The following is a 17590-nucleotide window of genomic DNA, read 5'->3' as shown; positions in this document are numbered from 1 at the left end:
TTACCGTTGTTTAGTTATGTAAAGTTCTTCAAGTAAATGTTGCTCCTCGTAGCTCATCCAACGGTCTTCAAGCTCCTCCTCCTCCTTCTGCAGCAACTGTTCGTAAAGCCTGACCGGGTTCCAGCCAGTCATGATGTCGTAGGTGATGACGCAGCCCAGCGAGTGGGACACAATCGAGACTTTCCCTCCTTTCTCCTCAAACTCTGGATTCCGGGAGCAGAAGAGTGTGTACAGCCGGTTCAGCTCCTGCTGCAGCCCTTTCACCAGCTGTTTCACGAAGGTAAGGAAAGGAAGTTTAATATCAACATCTTATCACTCCTGTTCACGTATGTTCACGCACTACAGTGACCAGCTTCTCGCACACGCATCTAGGATGAGCATGAGTCTGTTCACTTAGGCTGAGAATATGAGCAAAATCTTATGGTCAGCACCTTTCTGTCCTACTTCCCCTCCTACCACACTGCACCGATTGTGATTTCTTTCAAAGGAATCAGAATTAAATGGTGCTGCTAAAGAATAAAAGCCTCATGTCAGGCAAAAGGAATGGGAGGAGAAAAAGCACAAACAGGACGGGCAGAGCCAGAGCTTGGACATTTGATAAAAGCAATACTAAGAAAAACAGTTTTCTGGTTATAGGTTTCTAGAAGGATCTTGTGGGGAAAAACCAGGAATGCAACAGTTCTCAAACATCATACACTAATCCTGTAGCAGTACTGCAATAACCATGTATTGGTCATATGTTAACTGAGTCTCTGAGAGGCTTCTCTGCTTCAAATCCTACACTAGGGTGCATACACATAAAAATGTTCAGATTCACAAAAAGTATTTTTTTTTAAAGAGAAACATTGAAAGCCATGAGATTTAGGAATTAGACAATACAAAAAAGGCAGCTTTGCTTGTGAAACTCAGCGTGGTAACTGAGCAATGCTTCCAGGCTGTGCCACAGAGGAGGACCAACACGAAATTGCAAATCATTCCCTTGTTAGCAACAGGAAATTAAAGCTTTAGAACATGTAATTTGAACATGATTTTTCAAGAGCCTGAATCATTACTGAATATAAATATGAATGGCACTAGGACTGTCAGTGTTTGATACACATTTTATTGAGCGAGAATCCACACATCAAACCCTATGCCTAAAGCACTGTGAAATGATTAACAAAGCCTTGCAACAGCTTGGAGAAATAAATACCATAATACCTATTTTCAAGTATTTTTGACTGTGACGCTGCCTATTCTTGCGCTTGGCTCTATACAGACTTTGGGCATTACTTTCACACATGAACAAACAGGCGGAGGTTTTAGCAAGAGTGGGAGCTGAAAATAGAAATCAGGACTGGCTTTGGCTGGCTGGCATTTTCTCCATTTAAAAAGGTTTTGATTAAAACCCACACAAAACAGCAGAGATCTGTTGAAATCAAAGTGTTTTGGGATTCCTGCCAGGAGCTCAGTGAGATGAGGGAACGCCGATATCCAGCAGTTTGTGTGGCTGGCTGCCGAGGTACCCTCTAAGGGAGGCAGCATACATCGTCCTGTCATCGGGGACCTCAGCAGGGAGCCCAGGACCCCCAGCCATACAGTAGACACTCTGTATGGAGCGCTGGCTTCAGATTGCAGAGTCGGCAGTGTAAAAAATGCCAAGCAAACTCACGCTGGACTCATCACAGCTTCCAGCATCCCTGTCAGTACAGCAGGGAGATGAGTAATGCCATCTTGTTTTAAAAAGAAATCCTAAATAAGCTGTATGAATATATCTCAGTGTCCCCACAATTTTCCTCTGGTGGGAAAAGTATGATGAACAACAACTCAACTGCTTCCCATGGTTTCTTGTTGCATAAAAGCTAACGCTCCCAATGCCCTGCCCAACTTGCTCAACAGCCCTGTACCCTACTCGCCTGTACCGTGTTCCTGCACAGCCTATTTCCCTGGAAAAGCAGGTATCTTCCAGAAAGAACGGTATTACGTCAGTCTCCCCCACGGCCCACAGGCACAGAGCGGGTAAGTAATCTTCTGGCATCACGGCATTTCATTACAAAGGTCTTGTTCTCTTGCAATCTGGGGGCATAAGACAGAGTATTCTTGGAAAGTCCCAGTTGGACACTGAATCCAACCATGTTTTTAACTGTCCTGCCCTTAAAAACATGCCATTACTGAGAAGTTAGGCAAAAACATGCACAGCAACTAAGAAACCGTGCACAGATTTCCAAATAGCTGTGTATTTGGAAGTTTGCAGACCAGAGTCCAAGCATTTAGTTCAACTAAATCATCTGATCAAGATTGTTTCTAAACTCCAAATCACTGGTTACCTAACTTAATTGTAGAGTAGAAGGGCTGCTGGAAGCCTCCAGATTTTCCGGCACTATGAATGGTCTGGTTTGCTGCTATGACAGAAACAGAAGCCCTCCACCTGCAGTGAGCCCTTATGGACGTTTGTATCTTGCCAACAGTTCTGTATCAGTACTGGGACTGGAAATTGAACCTTTTGGTATATAGTAAGAAAAAAGAAGAAAGGAAAAAGAAAAGCATATTCATTTTAAGTCCCAGCTAAAAAATTATTTGGTTAAGCAGCTAAGATAATATTTAACCCTGCTTTGCATTTAGTCTTAAAAAGCATGCAGTATTCTAACTTGTAAAAGAAAAGCTTGGTTTTAAAAGGGTTTTAAGCCCAGCAAGTGTAACATGAAGTGCTTTCAAATCTCTTCTATAGTTACAACTTGATATTTATCCTAACACTCCACATAAAAATACCTTCTATAAACACCAATTGGCTTTATATTTGTTAAAATCAGTGACTTTTTCCATTGAAAGCAAACATTAAAAATATAACTACCTATCAAATTTTCTCTCCTAAATGGCATCACTGTAATTAAAACCAACTCTTTAAAAGTTGATTATTTTTTTTTAAAATCCACAGCTTGTCTTTCTGCTTCCTCTAAAGGGTCTATGGGAGTCAGCTTAATTAAAAAAAGAAAAAAACCCCAACAAAATAGCAACTCAAAACCACACCACTGGAGTGGCTGCTCCACGTCTGTGCGGCCTTGTCAGGCAGTAGGAAAGGGTGCCTCACCCAGAGCTTGCTGACAGTTTCTCCTGCTCTCACTGCACCTACAGCCAGTGACTTCCCAATTCAGGGAGCCCTTTCCCCGCTGTTTTCCCTGGTGCTTCTGCCAACCCCAAGCCTCACTGCCTGCCGGTCCATGGGATCTGATCTATTATGTGGTTAGGAAGCACCTGCTATTATTTCTGCCTGAAAACAGGAAAGAAGATTCATCCAGGAAAATAAAAGTGGAATAGTGGAATGCAACATGACCAGACCCCTCTCTGTCTCTTTCCATCTCCCCTCTTGCCTCCTCCCTCCCAGTTCCCACCTTGTTTTGGGGACCAGTGGGACTGAACATTCAAAGAGCTGTTTCTCCAGCCCCCGCAGCAGTGCTGTTCTTTGGCAGCCCCCCAGCAGGGCGCTCAGTAGGGCTTTCCTCACAAAAAGGCTAGAGTTTCTTTGACTTTCTGCCCAACCCGTATTACCATCTCCTAAGGCTTCTCCCACAGACTAAACAAGCTCAAATAGCTCACAAAAGAATAGCGGTCGATTGAGGTGATATTTTTTCCCCCCGTGCAGCTGCTCCCACAAACCCTGCTTGCTGCTCTGACTGCCAATCTGCTGGCTGCTCCGCTCTGCTCCGTTACCTTCAGCTCTTCCAGGAGGAGCAGTGAAATGCAGCATGCTTACGTGTCTGTTAATGAACAGATCAAACCATCGTCACAAAGGGAACGCTTCCTATTTCTTAAAAGAATAGCCATATCAAATCCCTTCCTCAGAGTTGACCTTCCTACCACAGCATTAGTTTAGCATCAGCTCGAGGACACCGCAGCATTTGAAAGAAAGGTACAGAAGATATTCCAGTGTTCCTATTTTCTTTCCCAGAAAAGTCCTTTCTTCCTGTTCTGATTTTTAGGGAAAAACTTCCTAAGCACCTTTTGCAGACCGATTGGTTCAGTGCAAAAGTTTAGTGCAGGATTAAAACGCTGCAAGCCTTGTAGATGCACCATTAGAAGTACTCACAGATACCCAGAGAAAATGAAATACAAATAAAGCAGGACTTTGCAATGCCTGAAGCCTTTAATGCAATCAAATTTCTGAGACTGGTTTTATGGTAAGCCATAAACAGGCACATGAAGCACCCCACAAATCCTCAGGCTGGGGAGAGAACCCCTATGGACTATTAAATAGTACTTAAGTACTATTAAATTTTCAGACCTGCTGAATACCAGCAGAAGCACAGACGCTCGAGACACAGCCTTTGATACAGTTTGACGGAGCAGCATCCAAGAAATGGGTACATTTCCTACACGTTCTAGCCTGGTCCCAAAGGGCAAGGGAGAAACTTGATTTCCAGCAGTCACAGATCTCAGCAAAACAGGGTGAACAGAGAAAAAAATGCCAGAGGATGACTGAGCAGATGTGGTACACTGCTGTTCTCCCGCAAAGCTCTTCTGAGAATGTGTTTCATTTTTGCTTCATGAAAAGGAGATTGATTACTAGTTGCCTGAAGATCCCTTTATCAGCTGGAGTTTTGCCAATAAATCTTCCATGCAGGAAACTCAAGCCCACAGGATCAAGTTGCTCAGAAGTCACCAGCTTCTATTCTGACTAACTGAGGTGAAATGCTCTGTGCCCTTCACAAATCAAAGGCAGAGTAAGGAATGGTCTTTCTGCACATCTATGGAGAGCCAGCGTGATAACCGTGCAACCTGAGGGGAAGCCAAAGACCAGACTGTCGACCAAGGAATGGGTTGCTGGACCTGATCAGGCCAAAAATCCCCTCTGCTTTCCAGTTGCATGCCTGCTTGGCACATGGATTCCAAGGCGTCAGAAAATAACAGCCCATTTCACCTATTCAGGAATGCTGGTGTCAAGGGCATGTGTTTTATAAAGACAAGGTGGGAGCCTGTGTCAGATGAGACACACCACTGACATCTCAGGCAGAAGAAGGAGCTGATAATAAGGGCAGAAGCATCATGTCTCTAATCACCTCTTGGGTATTGGGTAAGCCTGAACGGCTGGATCACGAGCAATGAAACATCCAGAGCTGCTGTCTGTCTCAGCTGAAGCCCTTTGGCGCAGAACATTAACAGCATCCTGTGCTGAGCTGGGAAAAAACCAAACCTCTATATCCCCAGCACCAGCATCCAAACCAGCTGTTCATTCCTCCTCTGATGCAAAAGAAGCCTTGCGAGACACCAGAGTAAATAAGCATGCCTGTTTCTTTTAAAGCAGAAAGGAGTCAGCTGTGTGGGTGGTGGACAAATGCCTCCTGGACCAATACCAAGGAGATCCAGGCAAGAGGAAGGACTTCACCTCCTGCCTGCTCTAGTGGGCAGATCACTGGGGTCAAAGGGGTTTTCAGTGCATGCCAAAAGTACCAGGGTACAAAATGGCATTTTCCCCTCCAGGAAATGAGGGTCCCGTGTCCCCCCCCCCCCCCCCCCAGAAAGAAAGGAGCACAAAACCCCTGCTGGCACCCTGAGCACAGAAGTAATACGGAGCTTGCACTGGTCTTGCTCAAATCCTCAACGACCCGCCTGCTGCCAGAATTTGGATATCGCACTCCAGTACCAACCTCTCTGATCTGTCAAAGCCAACAAAAACACCTGCTCTCCTCTTGGGCTCTGGTGATTGTCCTCTTCTATGACTGCTCTCGGCTCTGACCACCCCCTTGCTGTAACTTTCAGAGGTCCTTTCTCTCTGCTGTCTCCACAAGACCCTCACCCACTGGACAATCTTCTCACATGAACAGCTTGAAGCCCAAAAGAAAAAAAAATAACAGACAGCTACATATGGAAAGGGAGTGCAGGAAACCTGACCTCTGCACCCCCTCCAGCTTGAACAGCATGACTGTTTTAGTAGGCTTTGTGGGAAAGGAATTTTAAGGAGATCTGAGGAACAGTGAGTTATGCAAGCAGCTCCCTCCAAATGTCAAGAGAACTTCAGCAGAAAGTGCAAACTCGTTTGAAATTCAGCAAGCAGGCAATAAGAAGGTGTGTGAGCCAACTGGAGGTAGAAGAAGGTCCTTAAAGCCAACAAAAAATCTGCAGCTCCAGGATGGATCGTGAAGGACCATGAAAGCAAAGACAAGGAGTGGTTGCTTCACATGAACCAGGAGAACATGTCAGCGCCTAACGCAGAGATGGGGAGGCTGCTGACCCTCCAGAATACAACAGTTGTCCCGCGCCCTGATGGCATTGCTGATGGATGCCAGAAGAGTGTCACAACAACAGATGAGAGGCCAGAATGAGACTGAGCTGTGTGAACAGACAGGAACGGCTGCCTGTCTTAGTGATGTTACAGAAGAAGGATCTGCGGATCTGCCCAGACCCGAGTCTCTCTCTCAGTAGCCCTCTTTCTGTTGAAAAGCTGAGTCTAATCCATTTCTAACCAAGTCACTGTGTTCCAGACTAAGTTTAGGTTCAGGCAGATCCATTAACCTATTACTTTATAAAGTTGAGGATACAGTCAAGAACAATCAAATGAATTAAGCAAGCAACGGAAGTGCTTCCAAGCAGCTCCTTGACTATTAAGTTCAACAGAATAAGCGAAACCAGCGTTGAAATAGTCTCAGTTAAATATTTCCTGCTTCACAACCCTCTCGTTTTCAAACACACATAAAACAATTGCTTTTTATTGCTGAAAGAAGTGCATACGAGTTGGACATTCCCATTGCAAAACCTCATATCAAAGAGAGATGAAAGCTCTAGTAAAAGTTAATACTTGTCCCAAATTTCAAGAGTGCAGTCATTAATTCCACTTTTAAACATGTGTATAATTGCAAACCATCAAGCCATTTCGAGGTGGACAGTGAAGTTTGCCCAAGGGAGCAATGCTGTTGGCTGCATTCCGCTGCATTCCCCCCGGCCTCCTAAAGCCTGTCATGCACCTCCAACACCCAGCCCACAGCCACCATGCCCCAGACCCCGGCTTCCTCATTTCCTGACCTCAGTCGGTGAGAAACATTCAACATCCACCGCGCTTCCCTGCTCTTCGGCTGTGGCGGAAGTAATCTGTAATATCTCCTACTAATCTTCTGAGGCTATTGCAATATTTGCACTAAACCTTCAGAGATCTTGGGGTGACGGATGTAAATAATATTTATCCTGTATTAAAGGCATTTTCTGCCAGGACATATCAATAATTTACAGAATTACAATTAGTCTGCAAGTACAGAGAAGATCAGTAAAATAAGCACTTAACAATATAATGAAGGTGACAGCACTAAATTTACCATGCATCAGTTAGCCTTTTTCATCTCTGTTACAGCCATTAAAGAAATATGAAGCTACAGTGACACAGATGGGAAACGAAGTCTTCACCCACTGAAGACACTAAAACCCAAGGTTATGTTACCATAGATGGCATTAGCAAGGTCAGAATTAAAAGTGGGGAATGATTGTTCATTTAAAAATAGGCAGGTGTGCCCCAAAATATCAATTTATTGCTTTTCCTTATTACATAGGTAATATTTAAAGAGGGATTCTGGTTTATTCTTTGTGGGCCACTGTATAGATGAGGACCTGCGCAGCACAATTCCCTTGCAGCCACGCACAAACGCCACAGCTGAATCTGTTAGCTGCAGATGTCCTCCAGACCGAAGTCTGAGACCAGACTGTCTGACACGTTCATAGGGCTGTACTGAATTATTAACACCTGTCTGGTATCATGATACATGTCAGAAGTCAGAGGCACCTTTTGGATATTCTCCTACCATGCTGCAGAAGAAACAAAACTTGAAATCAGAGAGCGGGCTATCCACCACGCTCTCCTAACGCGTAGCAGAACAATCCAGCTACATCTGAAACAGCTCTCTGCTATCTCATGTCAAAGCTCAGATGACAAGGCTTCTTCCCCCTGCGAAAGAAGATAGCAGCTACCCGCTTGCATATCCCTCAATGAGTTGTTGAAAGAGTGGTCAAAACCTTTCAAGAAGCAGTTATGTTACCTCTAGATGTTGGGAAAATCTTTGGAAGTAGAAAGATTATTCATATCCAAGTATCGTGAGTGTTGTTAAGTAAATACCAGCTTTACTCTTCCCTAGCCTGAACTCGCTGCACTGCTCAATTTCATTCACGTTGCACAGCAACGTTTAATTAGCTCCTTTTGAGATACTTTTAGGATTTCTGGATGGAAAGTGTTAGGAGTGCCCACAGTGCCACAAAGAACCAGGCCAGCGTTACGAAGTGGCGTGCAGGAATACTAATTCTGAGCAACATGTGACCACGTGAATACTTGAAGACAAGGCTCATTTCTGAGCTGGAATGAGCACTCGGAGCAAAGTGCCACTAAATGGCTCCACATGAACATCTGGAAACACAGTTGGGTTTTCTCCCTGAAGAATGCTCAACTTGATACTGTTGTGTTTAAACTCTGCAAAGTTTGGTCACAGAAAATAAAATGGGATAAGGAAGAGTAACCAAAAAAACCCAAACTAACCAAAACAAGTCTTTCTGTAGGTAAAGGCAAAATAAGGGGTGAAAAAATATGCAAAAACTATTTAATGACTATGAGCTTTACACAACCCCTAACCAAATGAGCAGAACCAAACAAGAAGTCACATCCCGACAGCCCACCTGCAGAACACGAACTCTGCAGCTGAACGAACAACCAGAAAACCTGCATCCCAAATATTTTGGCTGCAACACCAAAGACATGTTTCAGAAACCTGTTCTTCAAGGTTTTAACATTTCGTTTGTAATAGCACTTTCTTTTTTGGACAAATACTTGCAATTCAAATTGTACAACTTTGCTTTGAGAAAGTTGTAAGATTTATCAATGCTGTCTGAATACAGTAGGGTAGCGATCAACTTGTTGCAAACGTTTCAAGAAAATTCAGTTGATTCAGTGGCAAAAACAACTTAGTCTTTTGTAGTCGGATCTAAGCACGGCCACAGCAGACTAATTTTATTTGTCAATCCTTGTACTTGAGGGACAGTGATATATCTGCGCAACTTCAGTTCTACTGAGCAATGAATTAAATTTTTCATGCATTGTTGGCCAGCATACCTGAACTTTACTCGCTAACCCATTTCCCATAAGATGCCCACAGACGTGCCAAGCCTCTAACGCAGTTTAAAAATCTATTCGAGAGCTGCCAGAGCAGTTTTCATCACTTGCCACAGAAGTTCATGCTGGCCTCAGTTCCACAACAGACACAGAAACCTGATACACAGAGGAGAACCCAGGAGCCCTGAACAATGAGCTTCGCAGCGCTGAGCAACAGGAGAGCTACAGCTTTTAGTACACCTATTGCTAGCGCTGGAAGCTTGAAAGACTCCTAGTGATCTCACCTCCATTGCTGCTATCAGGAAAAGAAGTATTATTAGGTAGTTTAGGTTTTTAAGTTATGTTGCCAGTCTAAAGGACTTAAACATATCTAATTTTAATGAAAGGAAGGTAGCATCAAATCCCCAGGTAAGCTTTTAAAGTCTCTCCCCCCTGCTTCAGCCTAACCAGGCACAAAGCACCAAGGCTGCAAAAAGATTACCATTACTCCATACATAACGCAGTCAATACAGAAAAAAATTGAATTTATGTAGAAACTAATCCTAAAACATCCCCCCCCCAGTGGTTTTCCAGTAAGTGTGACACAGAAAGGACGCTAATGGGGGGATGCACTGTGCATATTTTACAGGCTTCTTTATCACCTACTCAAGGCTTTTCCCCCCTGATTTATGGGGTCATATACAGCTACACAGACTGAAGCACACACTGCCCACACAGGTGTGACAAGGTAAGATGGGAGCTTCCACTACATGAACAGTCCCCTAACAAACAGGTAACTGAGGGCCGTCTTGTTTTTCCTGCAAGGGAAGTGTTCACAAACACATTGAAACTGGCCTGGGCACATTTACACGTGCTGCCATCCCATCTGACAAAAATGAAATGACAAATGTCCACAGATTCTGCAAGAGGTAAGAAGAATCTCAGCTCTGTGGACTCCCATTTCCCTGAATATGCATGAAAACACAGTAAAAAACCTTCCCATTTCTAAGCTGCTTATACAGACCCATTTTACATGTCCATTTCTGCTCTAAACAAATTACACTGATTGTACTTTTTGCTGTATCTCTACTCCTCTCTTAAAACTCTGTATTTTGGTTACTGTGGATGACCGTTACATACCTGCAAAGTGTTAGTATACTTTATGCAGGGTCTCTCAGAGGAAACTTTGCTTACGTTTCTTAAGTCCAGTTTGTTTCAGCCTCTACGCCCTGCTCTCGTAAAACATACATAAAACCACACTTACTTCATCTCTGTAAAGAGGACTTGTATAATACATGATATCCATCGCGCTGCTGTTCAGCATATCCCTTAAACCTCGTACTTTATCTGGAGTAATGGAGTCCACAGTGTCTGGGGAAAAAAAAATAAAGGAGACTTGAGTTACAAGCAGGAGAACAATAAAACCCAAACAAGGCACGTGCAGAGAACAGGGCGTGAAGCTTTTGGGGACAATTCTGCAGATTGCAGCTACTGGAACAGCAAAAGAACCAAGTAATGTACCTCCATCGAGGGTGAGTTTTGATCTCCATTCAACCGGAAGAAATTCAACATGCGTTGCAAGATTGGAAAAATACTTTTCTTCTATTTTTCTTGCAGTATCTCGCATCCTACAAGAAAAAAAGAACATGCTGCTTTAAAGACTACTATTGGAGCTCTTATCAAATAAAGCCATCCTGCAACAACCTATTTCTCGCTTTACTACTTTTCAACTACGCAAAGCACACTTACTAACACAGGTAATTACCTCAAACTCATGCTTTTGTTATAAAGTACTGAAATTCTCATATAATGAGAAATTCTGTGAATTACATGCTCAAGAGAGTTTAAAATACTTTAAATGTATTACACTATGGGCTTAAGAAACTTCCTAAATTCATTTGAAAGATGCCTGTTAACTCTGGTGGGTTTGATGCAGAATGCGACTGAAAATTAAAGAGCTTTACCACTGCCCTGAAGTCTTGAATCCACCTAGGTCAGCTTTTAAGCACAAAGAAAACTATCAAAAATATTGCTTGAAAAATCAGAATTCAGTTTTAACTTCACATATCAGACTGGAAGGCTTGAGAGTTCTCAGAGTGAGAAATAGGATCACTTATTAGCATTTCAGCTTGCAGTAGCAGATGGACAGACTAACCATCCTCTTAAAAGACTTTCCATTTTTATAGTATATGTGAACATGAATACCGATGCACCTCTCTGAAGGGAGACAAGAAACTTAAAATACCTACACCCCAAAGTATATCTGACCCTCTCAGATTTTGGAGGAAAAGGGGACTAATGGTACGGTATATTCTTTTAAAAATGCTACTTTACTTGTGTTGTGTGAAGGACCCATCAGTAAAAGATGAAAACCAGCATGAAATTATACAAGATGGTAAAACATCCATGCATTCTATCAGAAACATTCAGCAAGCAAACTGAGAAAGCATTGTTTTCCTTTCTTTCATTTACATGAATCTCGGCTCCCAATGGTATTAGCATTTTTGCAGATGAGCACGACAAACTAAAGCCGACCAAGGGGCAGCAGCGCTGGGTTTCCAGCAGCTGGTTCCCAGTTCCAAGCTTCAGAGGATTTTTTTTATTTCTGAGGCAAAGCCCAGAGTTTCAATATGGGTCGTTTGTATTTTTTCCTATTTTCAAAGCAAACCCCTTTTAATGATTGCTACAACCACAGGCGTGATGACATTAATCTCCGGTCTGCACTTCTACCAGTTCAAATATGGTATAGTAAGTTTAACCCCCTAGCCAAGACACTTCCCTTGAATATATTAATAGTCCTCTGTTCTCCTTCAATAGAAATGAGACAGTTTAGCCTAAATCACTACCAACAACTGAGACAGTAATCGCTTAAGCTGCTCCACGTGATGAGAAAACACTGTGCACTGACATGGTGATCCCCTACAGACAGCTCTGCCAAAGTCCTGTCTTGAGTTCCAGCCCCCTTTAAAACAAAAGCAGCAATACAGAGCAGGTAGCTGCAGGATGAAGTCAGGAGCTGCCCAAATCTCCTCCATGAGGTTGCCACCAGAGATGACAATACAGATAAAAAGGAAAAAGCATTCACAGAATTTGTTCTTAATCTCCCAGTGCAGCTGTCGCGCCATTAGGACGCAGCTCGCTAGCGGGATTTAGGCTGAAGGCAGATGTGTCTGGTGGAACAAACAGAGATGAACCTCAGCCATCACCTTCAGGTCCTGAGGGCTGCAGAGGGATGTCACGGTGGCTTTGGGTAAAATGCCTTCTATGGTTTTACTTCAGCCTTATCAGCTGCACAGTGAGAGAGAAACACACTTCAGTGAGGAAGGGGTATGAAAGCCAAGGCCTTGAAGAACAATTTTCTACAATTATAATTAATTCTTCTTCTTTATCACCTTTTTTTTTTTCCCCAGGAAAAGGAAAAGCACATTATGCTACTAAAAAAGCAGATCAAAGATGTACCAAATTTTTGAAGCAGGCCGTCAAAATGCTTTTCCATAAGTGACACCTAATTTCTGAGGGATGGGGATGGGGAAGGGGAAGGAAAGTGTCCTTTACACACTTTCTTCCAAAGCAGTTACTGATGGCCTGACCAAACAGCCAAGACATGCAACTAATCAGCATCTCTATTTTTGAAGCCTGGTTTGATTGCACTCCTAGTCTCTAGTCCAACGAGATGGCAAAGGTTTAAATAAAGCAGAATGTCCTTCCCATGACGAAGAAAAAAAAAATTCAGCAACAGGATAAATCAGGACTGATTTAAAGCCTGAACTGACCTAGCCTTGCAAAGCACAAAACAACCCTCTCCACCACCACCCCACACAACACGCCTCTAGCGACACGGGTCTGAGAGCCCAACTTCAGCGGCACAGAGTTTCTAGATTATCAAGAAGATAAAAATTCAGTAAATACATTAACATTCCTGGAGTCTCTAAGCAACCAAAACAAGAGCAGAACACACCTGTCTGAACAAAATCAGATGATCACTAGCACAAGGAAAGGTAGGGAACTAAAACCTAAATGACAGTTCTTTGGAAATGCTAACAGTTCCTTGGTACTGCCAAGTCATCTTAACTTGCTCTGCATGAAGAAGAATGGCAGCAAGCTAAGATGAATTCAGACACAGTCAGTTTAGCAGGAAACCTGCCAAGCAGCAATGTAAGGGTGCTAGGCTTAAAAGCAGTAGAAGCGTAGAAAGGTTGTATGAATAAAACACAGAATTCTACACAGCAACAATTACTTTAAGTGAAGGAACCGGTAAATAACATGGTCCTAATAGCAAAGGAAAAAACATCCAAACTATTTACACATCAGCAGCAGCTGTAAACATTATGAAGAAATAGCTGTTAGAGCTTCAAATGTGACAGCTACAGGGCTTCTTCTCGTTCAAAAGGCTCCAGGCCTTACTAAACCTATTCATAGGCAAACTGACACAGAGGATTTTTTTTAAAACTGAAAGTCTTTCTAAAGCTAGGTCTATGAGTTTGGAAAAAACTCAAGTGCAGCCTAGCAATTCTGCCAAAGCTTTTGGGAAAAGCTTCAAGCCTCTCCTCCTAAAAGCTGTGTCAGCTTTGTGTCCTTATCCAAAATTTTGTGAAACGCAAAACCTAATTTTACTCGGATCTGGAGGGATTCCCCCACGTTAGCTGAGGTTGTCCAGACATGGTCCAGCCTCCGGCAGAATAGTCTCAAACTTCTGTTAGAACGGATTATGGACAGACGTTGAAAAGCACTCGGGTACATTAGAACACCAAAACACAACTCTGTGTCCATCCTTCCTTTTGCCTGGCAAAATACATTCTGGTAGAAGCGCACAAAAAAAGGTCTGCTTCAACAATTTTTTATTAACTGCCGTTTCACGGATGTCAAATCAAGTAAGCAGCAATCGCATTTCTCTGTTTCAGGGGTTCTCCGCCGCAGTACGCTGCATTGCACGTTAACCTCCTGAAGCTGGTTAATACGACAAACCACTGACTGGAGCTTTGCAGATTACAAACTACGTAGTTATGAAAACTTTTTTTTTTGCCTTCCACTAAACCTTCTGAGGCAATCCAGTTCAGTGTCACTAGCCAAATCCTGTCAGAGGTGCAATTATTCTCTCATTACTTTACAGCAGCAATGTCCCATCCATCTCCTGATCACAAGAATCATGGAGGCATTAAAACACACCAGCAGAACAATTCCCAATGCAACACAACTCATTTACAGCAAATGGCACTATACAACATGTCTCACTGATTTTGATCAACAATTTCATATTATAAATTCTAATAAAAATTGCAATGTGATTGCCAAGCAATGTGGCTACGGTCACATGCAAGCCCCCAGAATAAATACCTGCTATACACATGCTTATCTGTTCTGCTATAAAGTCTTTCTTTTCCCTTCTTCTGGCTTTTTCTAAATAAATGTTTTCAGCTGTTTTATTAGATGGCAAGTCTCTCTACTCACTTGCTAAATTAACACCAACTGAAGTAATAAATCCTCATTTAAACAGGCAAAGAATTCTTCTCCTTTTCAATACAACTGGTTGTTGAAATATTGACCCCAGAGCAACAATTACTTAAATCTATACATCAAAACACATGGTAACAACTAAAATTTATTATTTTTCTAAGAAAAATAAATCACTCGGGTGCCATGCATACCTTAGAAAGCATTTTGACATATTGCTATTTTCCATGCAAGAAGTAATGGCCTGAAAATAGATACTTTGAGACTCACCATAAACAAACTGTGCTCGGCTGCCTTTCTCCGATTAAAATAATAAATAATAAACCATATTTTCACAGGTATACAGCCTTGCCTAAGCAAGTATATTCCAGAGATATATTAAAATAATTACAATTATTGCTGTGTTACGCTACTAATTTTACTCTTGTGGAGCATTCACAAGCACTACATTAAAAACTGGAGAGCTACAAACAAGTCAGCTCCAGCGAGTTCACAAATTTTATCAAATGACCTTGATAGCTGGTAACAGAGCAAAATGCCTGAAGGCTTGAAGATGTTACTCATTTTATTCCCAAGTCATCTGTGCAGACTCTCTTCAGTCAGATGATACATAGCTGAGAAAAAAGGAATGGTCTTTAATTTAAAAAGCATTACACCAGCCAACTTCTTACTCTGAACTCTTGATTTAAGAGGTAGGGCAATGGGATGTCCCCACAAAAAACCTAAACACTCTCACTACTGCCTGCAAAACCATGTGGATCTGGGGTTTGGTCACACAACTGGTAAATCATGCTCTAAAGCGTTCCCCAACTGCCTCTTTGAGGAAATAATACCACGAGGTATAGAAGAAACCAGGGCTGTCTTAAGCTAAATTTGGTAAGTCAAAGTGAGAATAGTGGGCATGAGTAATAAAAATAGAGATCTGCTCAAGCCAGAGGAAATGGAAGGAGGTTGTTTTGAAAAGCTTAGCTGCACCGCAGGAACGCAAACTCAAGCCTTACTCTAGGTGGATTTCAAAGAGCAACTGCAAGACACAAGTCATCTGCCACTGTTCTTCAGGGATTCATCTGCTCTCAGACCAGAACACACGAAGACCCCTGCTCTAGGGCTTATGCAGACTCATTTTACTTCCAAAGAAAGATGGGAGTTCTAGTAAGCTTCAAAGTAAGCATGATCATGACTCACACTTCATCCTTTCAAGAATAATGGGCCTCTGCATGATCAAAGGAACTCAAGCTGCTTGGTTATTTGATTACAGGATCCCCAAGACAATCCTATGGTGATCCGGGCACTCCAAGTGCGAGTGCTTCCCTCCCCAGCCCTGCTTTCCAAACTGTGGCAAGGCTGCCCCGTAGTGAGATGCTGGCTTTGGCATAAAGCAGATGAGGCGATTAGGCATTCTGTGCCCCCGTTGCCGTCCCCTGCCTCCTTGCCACTCACTCCATCTTCCAGACAGGGTTCCAGTTATTTGGACTAACTGCAGTGATCCAGTTTACAATGGGACAATACAGAGAGTCGCACTGGTGCGGGCAGGGAAAGGGCAGCACCGGGCAGAAATGAGGGCTGGGGGGAGGATGGGAATGAGAACAGATCTAGAAATACACCTAAGACCTAAACAGGCTACTACAGCTTCCTTCCAATATGCAGTCATGTGTTAGCTAATTAATAAATGTACATAAACAAGCTCTTATGAAAGTATTTAATGCCCTAACTATCACCTTTTACCTCTTGGGCTGAACTTCTCATTTAGCTTGCAAGACAAACTCGAATTGAAACCTGTAAGACAATTTTTACCGTTTAGATACTTAAATTCAGATTTATTACCAGCACCAAAGAATGGAAAACAAGCATGTAATATGAATTTAATGCAATGCAAGCATTTAAATGGAAATTAGGTAAAATTACCAAATATCTGAAAAGCTAAAAATTATAGGAAAAATTTTACAGGAGATCTTGATTTAAGATTCCAGCAGCGCATATTTAATGCACTGAAAGGCCTCGGAGAGGCTCTGCGCTCTAAGGGCTTGCATACCACTGGAAATTTACCAAAATAGCTCTTCTGAAGTAATTATAATAATGATAATCCACAATTAAAACGCTTTCTAATGGGACTTGCAATAAAAACGTAATTGGTGATTATGGAACGCCAAGATGATGTTGCTTGTGCAGACAGCATTTTTTTTTGCAACGAGCAGCAGCACAGGCAAATAGAGTTTTCAAATCAAAACAGGAGACTCAGACAGAGGCAGACAGATACCAGCTTTAGGGTAAGAGCAGCCAATAAGTGTCACAACAATACAGCAACTCTGGAAATACACAGAACAGTTACTTCATTCAATTTTCAAGCACAGGAGCTGATGAAATTTAGAGGGCCAGCCTACCGACCTTTACCTAAGTCAGGTAAATCTACAGGATTTTATTTTTAAGTGAGGTTGGAAACCTGCATAGTTACATTTTTAAATTCTATCTAATATATGTAAGAAAGCCCATCCCACTCCCTGCCATAACCTAGAAGCACAAGTTCAACAAAATCAGAGATTAGAGTTCAGTGAAAAAAATATTCCCATTAACCATATGAAAGTGTATCCAGTAAAATTAAAAGGATATCCCAAAATGATTTTTTAAAAAGTTAACGTTGTACCTTATCAGAAACCTAGCACTGCATCTGATGGCAAATAAACAAACCCCTCTCCAATTATGCCATAATATCTTAGTTTATATTACAGAGGAACACAGGATGTAACATCTCCTTCCTTAAACAATCATCCCTATGCCACCAAAGCAGCTCACAGCACATTATGCTGTTCATGTTAGGTCAGCTGAATCACTGTTCCAGCCTGGAGGAGGTACTGTCTCTCTTCCCAGACAACTTCTGCAGTTAATATCAGCACTGACAGGAGCAGCTTGCTGTACCAGCTGCCACGCTACATTTAGATAATAAATGTGTTTAACTACACTGTGAAGAAACAAAATCATGTCACATCTACCAAAGACCTGTTCATTCAAGCATCAATAAAATGCACCTTTTCCATTTACCTACTCACAGGACACCCTGCGACCGTAGCATCTAACCATGTTAATGATTAGATTGAACTCCACTCCTTA

The 17590-nt window shown here is 42.4% G+C and overlaps 1 protein-coding gene across 2 annotated transcripts in view; it reads right to left on the bottom strand.

The window, feature by feature from the left end:
• Nucleotides 1-17590, bottom strand: part of DDHD1 (DDHD domain containing 1) — a 66370-nt gene that overhangs the window by 14136 nt on the left and 34644 nt on the right. For both annotated transcript variants that reach the window (XM_075104345.1, XM_075104344.1), the window contains 3 exons: nucleotides 10556-10662; nucleotides 10299-10405; nucleotides 5-267 (listed from right to left, as the gene is read on the bottom strand). In XM_075104345.1, the coding sequence (XP_074960446.1) occupies nucleotides 5-267; nucleotides 10299-10405; nucleotides 10556-10662 (477 nt within the window). The remainder of the gene's footprint in view (nucleotides 1-4; nucleotides 268-10298; nucleotides 10406-10555; nucleotides 10663-17590) is intronic.

Source organism: Phalacrocorax aristotelis, chromosome 9 (genome assembly GCF_949628215.1).
Source record: "Phalacrocorax aristotelis chromosome 9, bGulAri2.1, whole genome shotgun sequence".
Classification (NCBI taxonomy): domain Eukaryota; kingdom Metazoa; phylum Chordata; class Aves; order Suliformes; family Phalacrocoracidae; genus Phalacrocorax; species Phalacrocorax aristotelis.
This window is presented reverse-complemented; position numbering and strand designations above follow the sequence as displayed.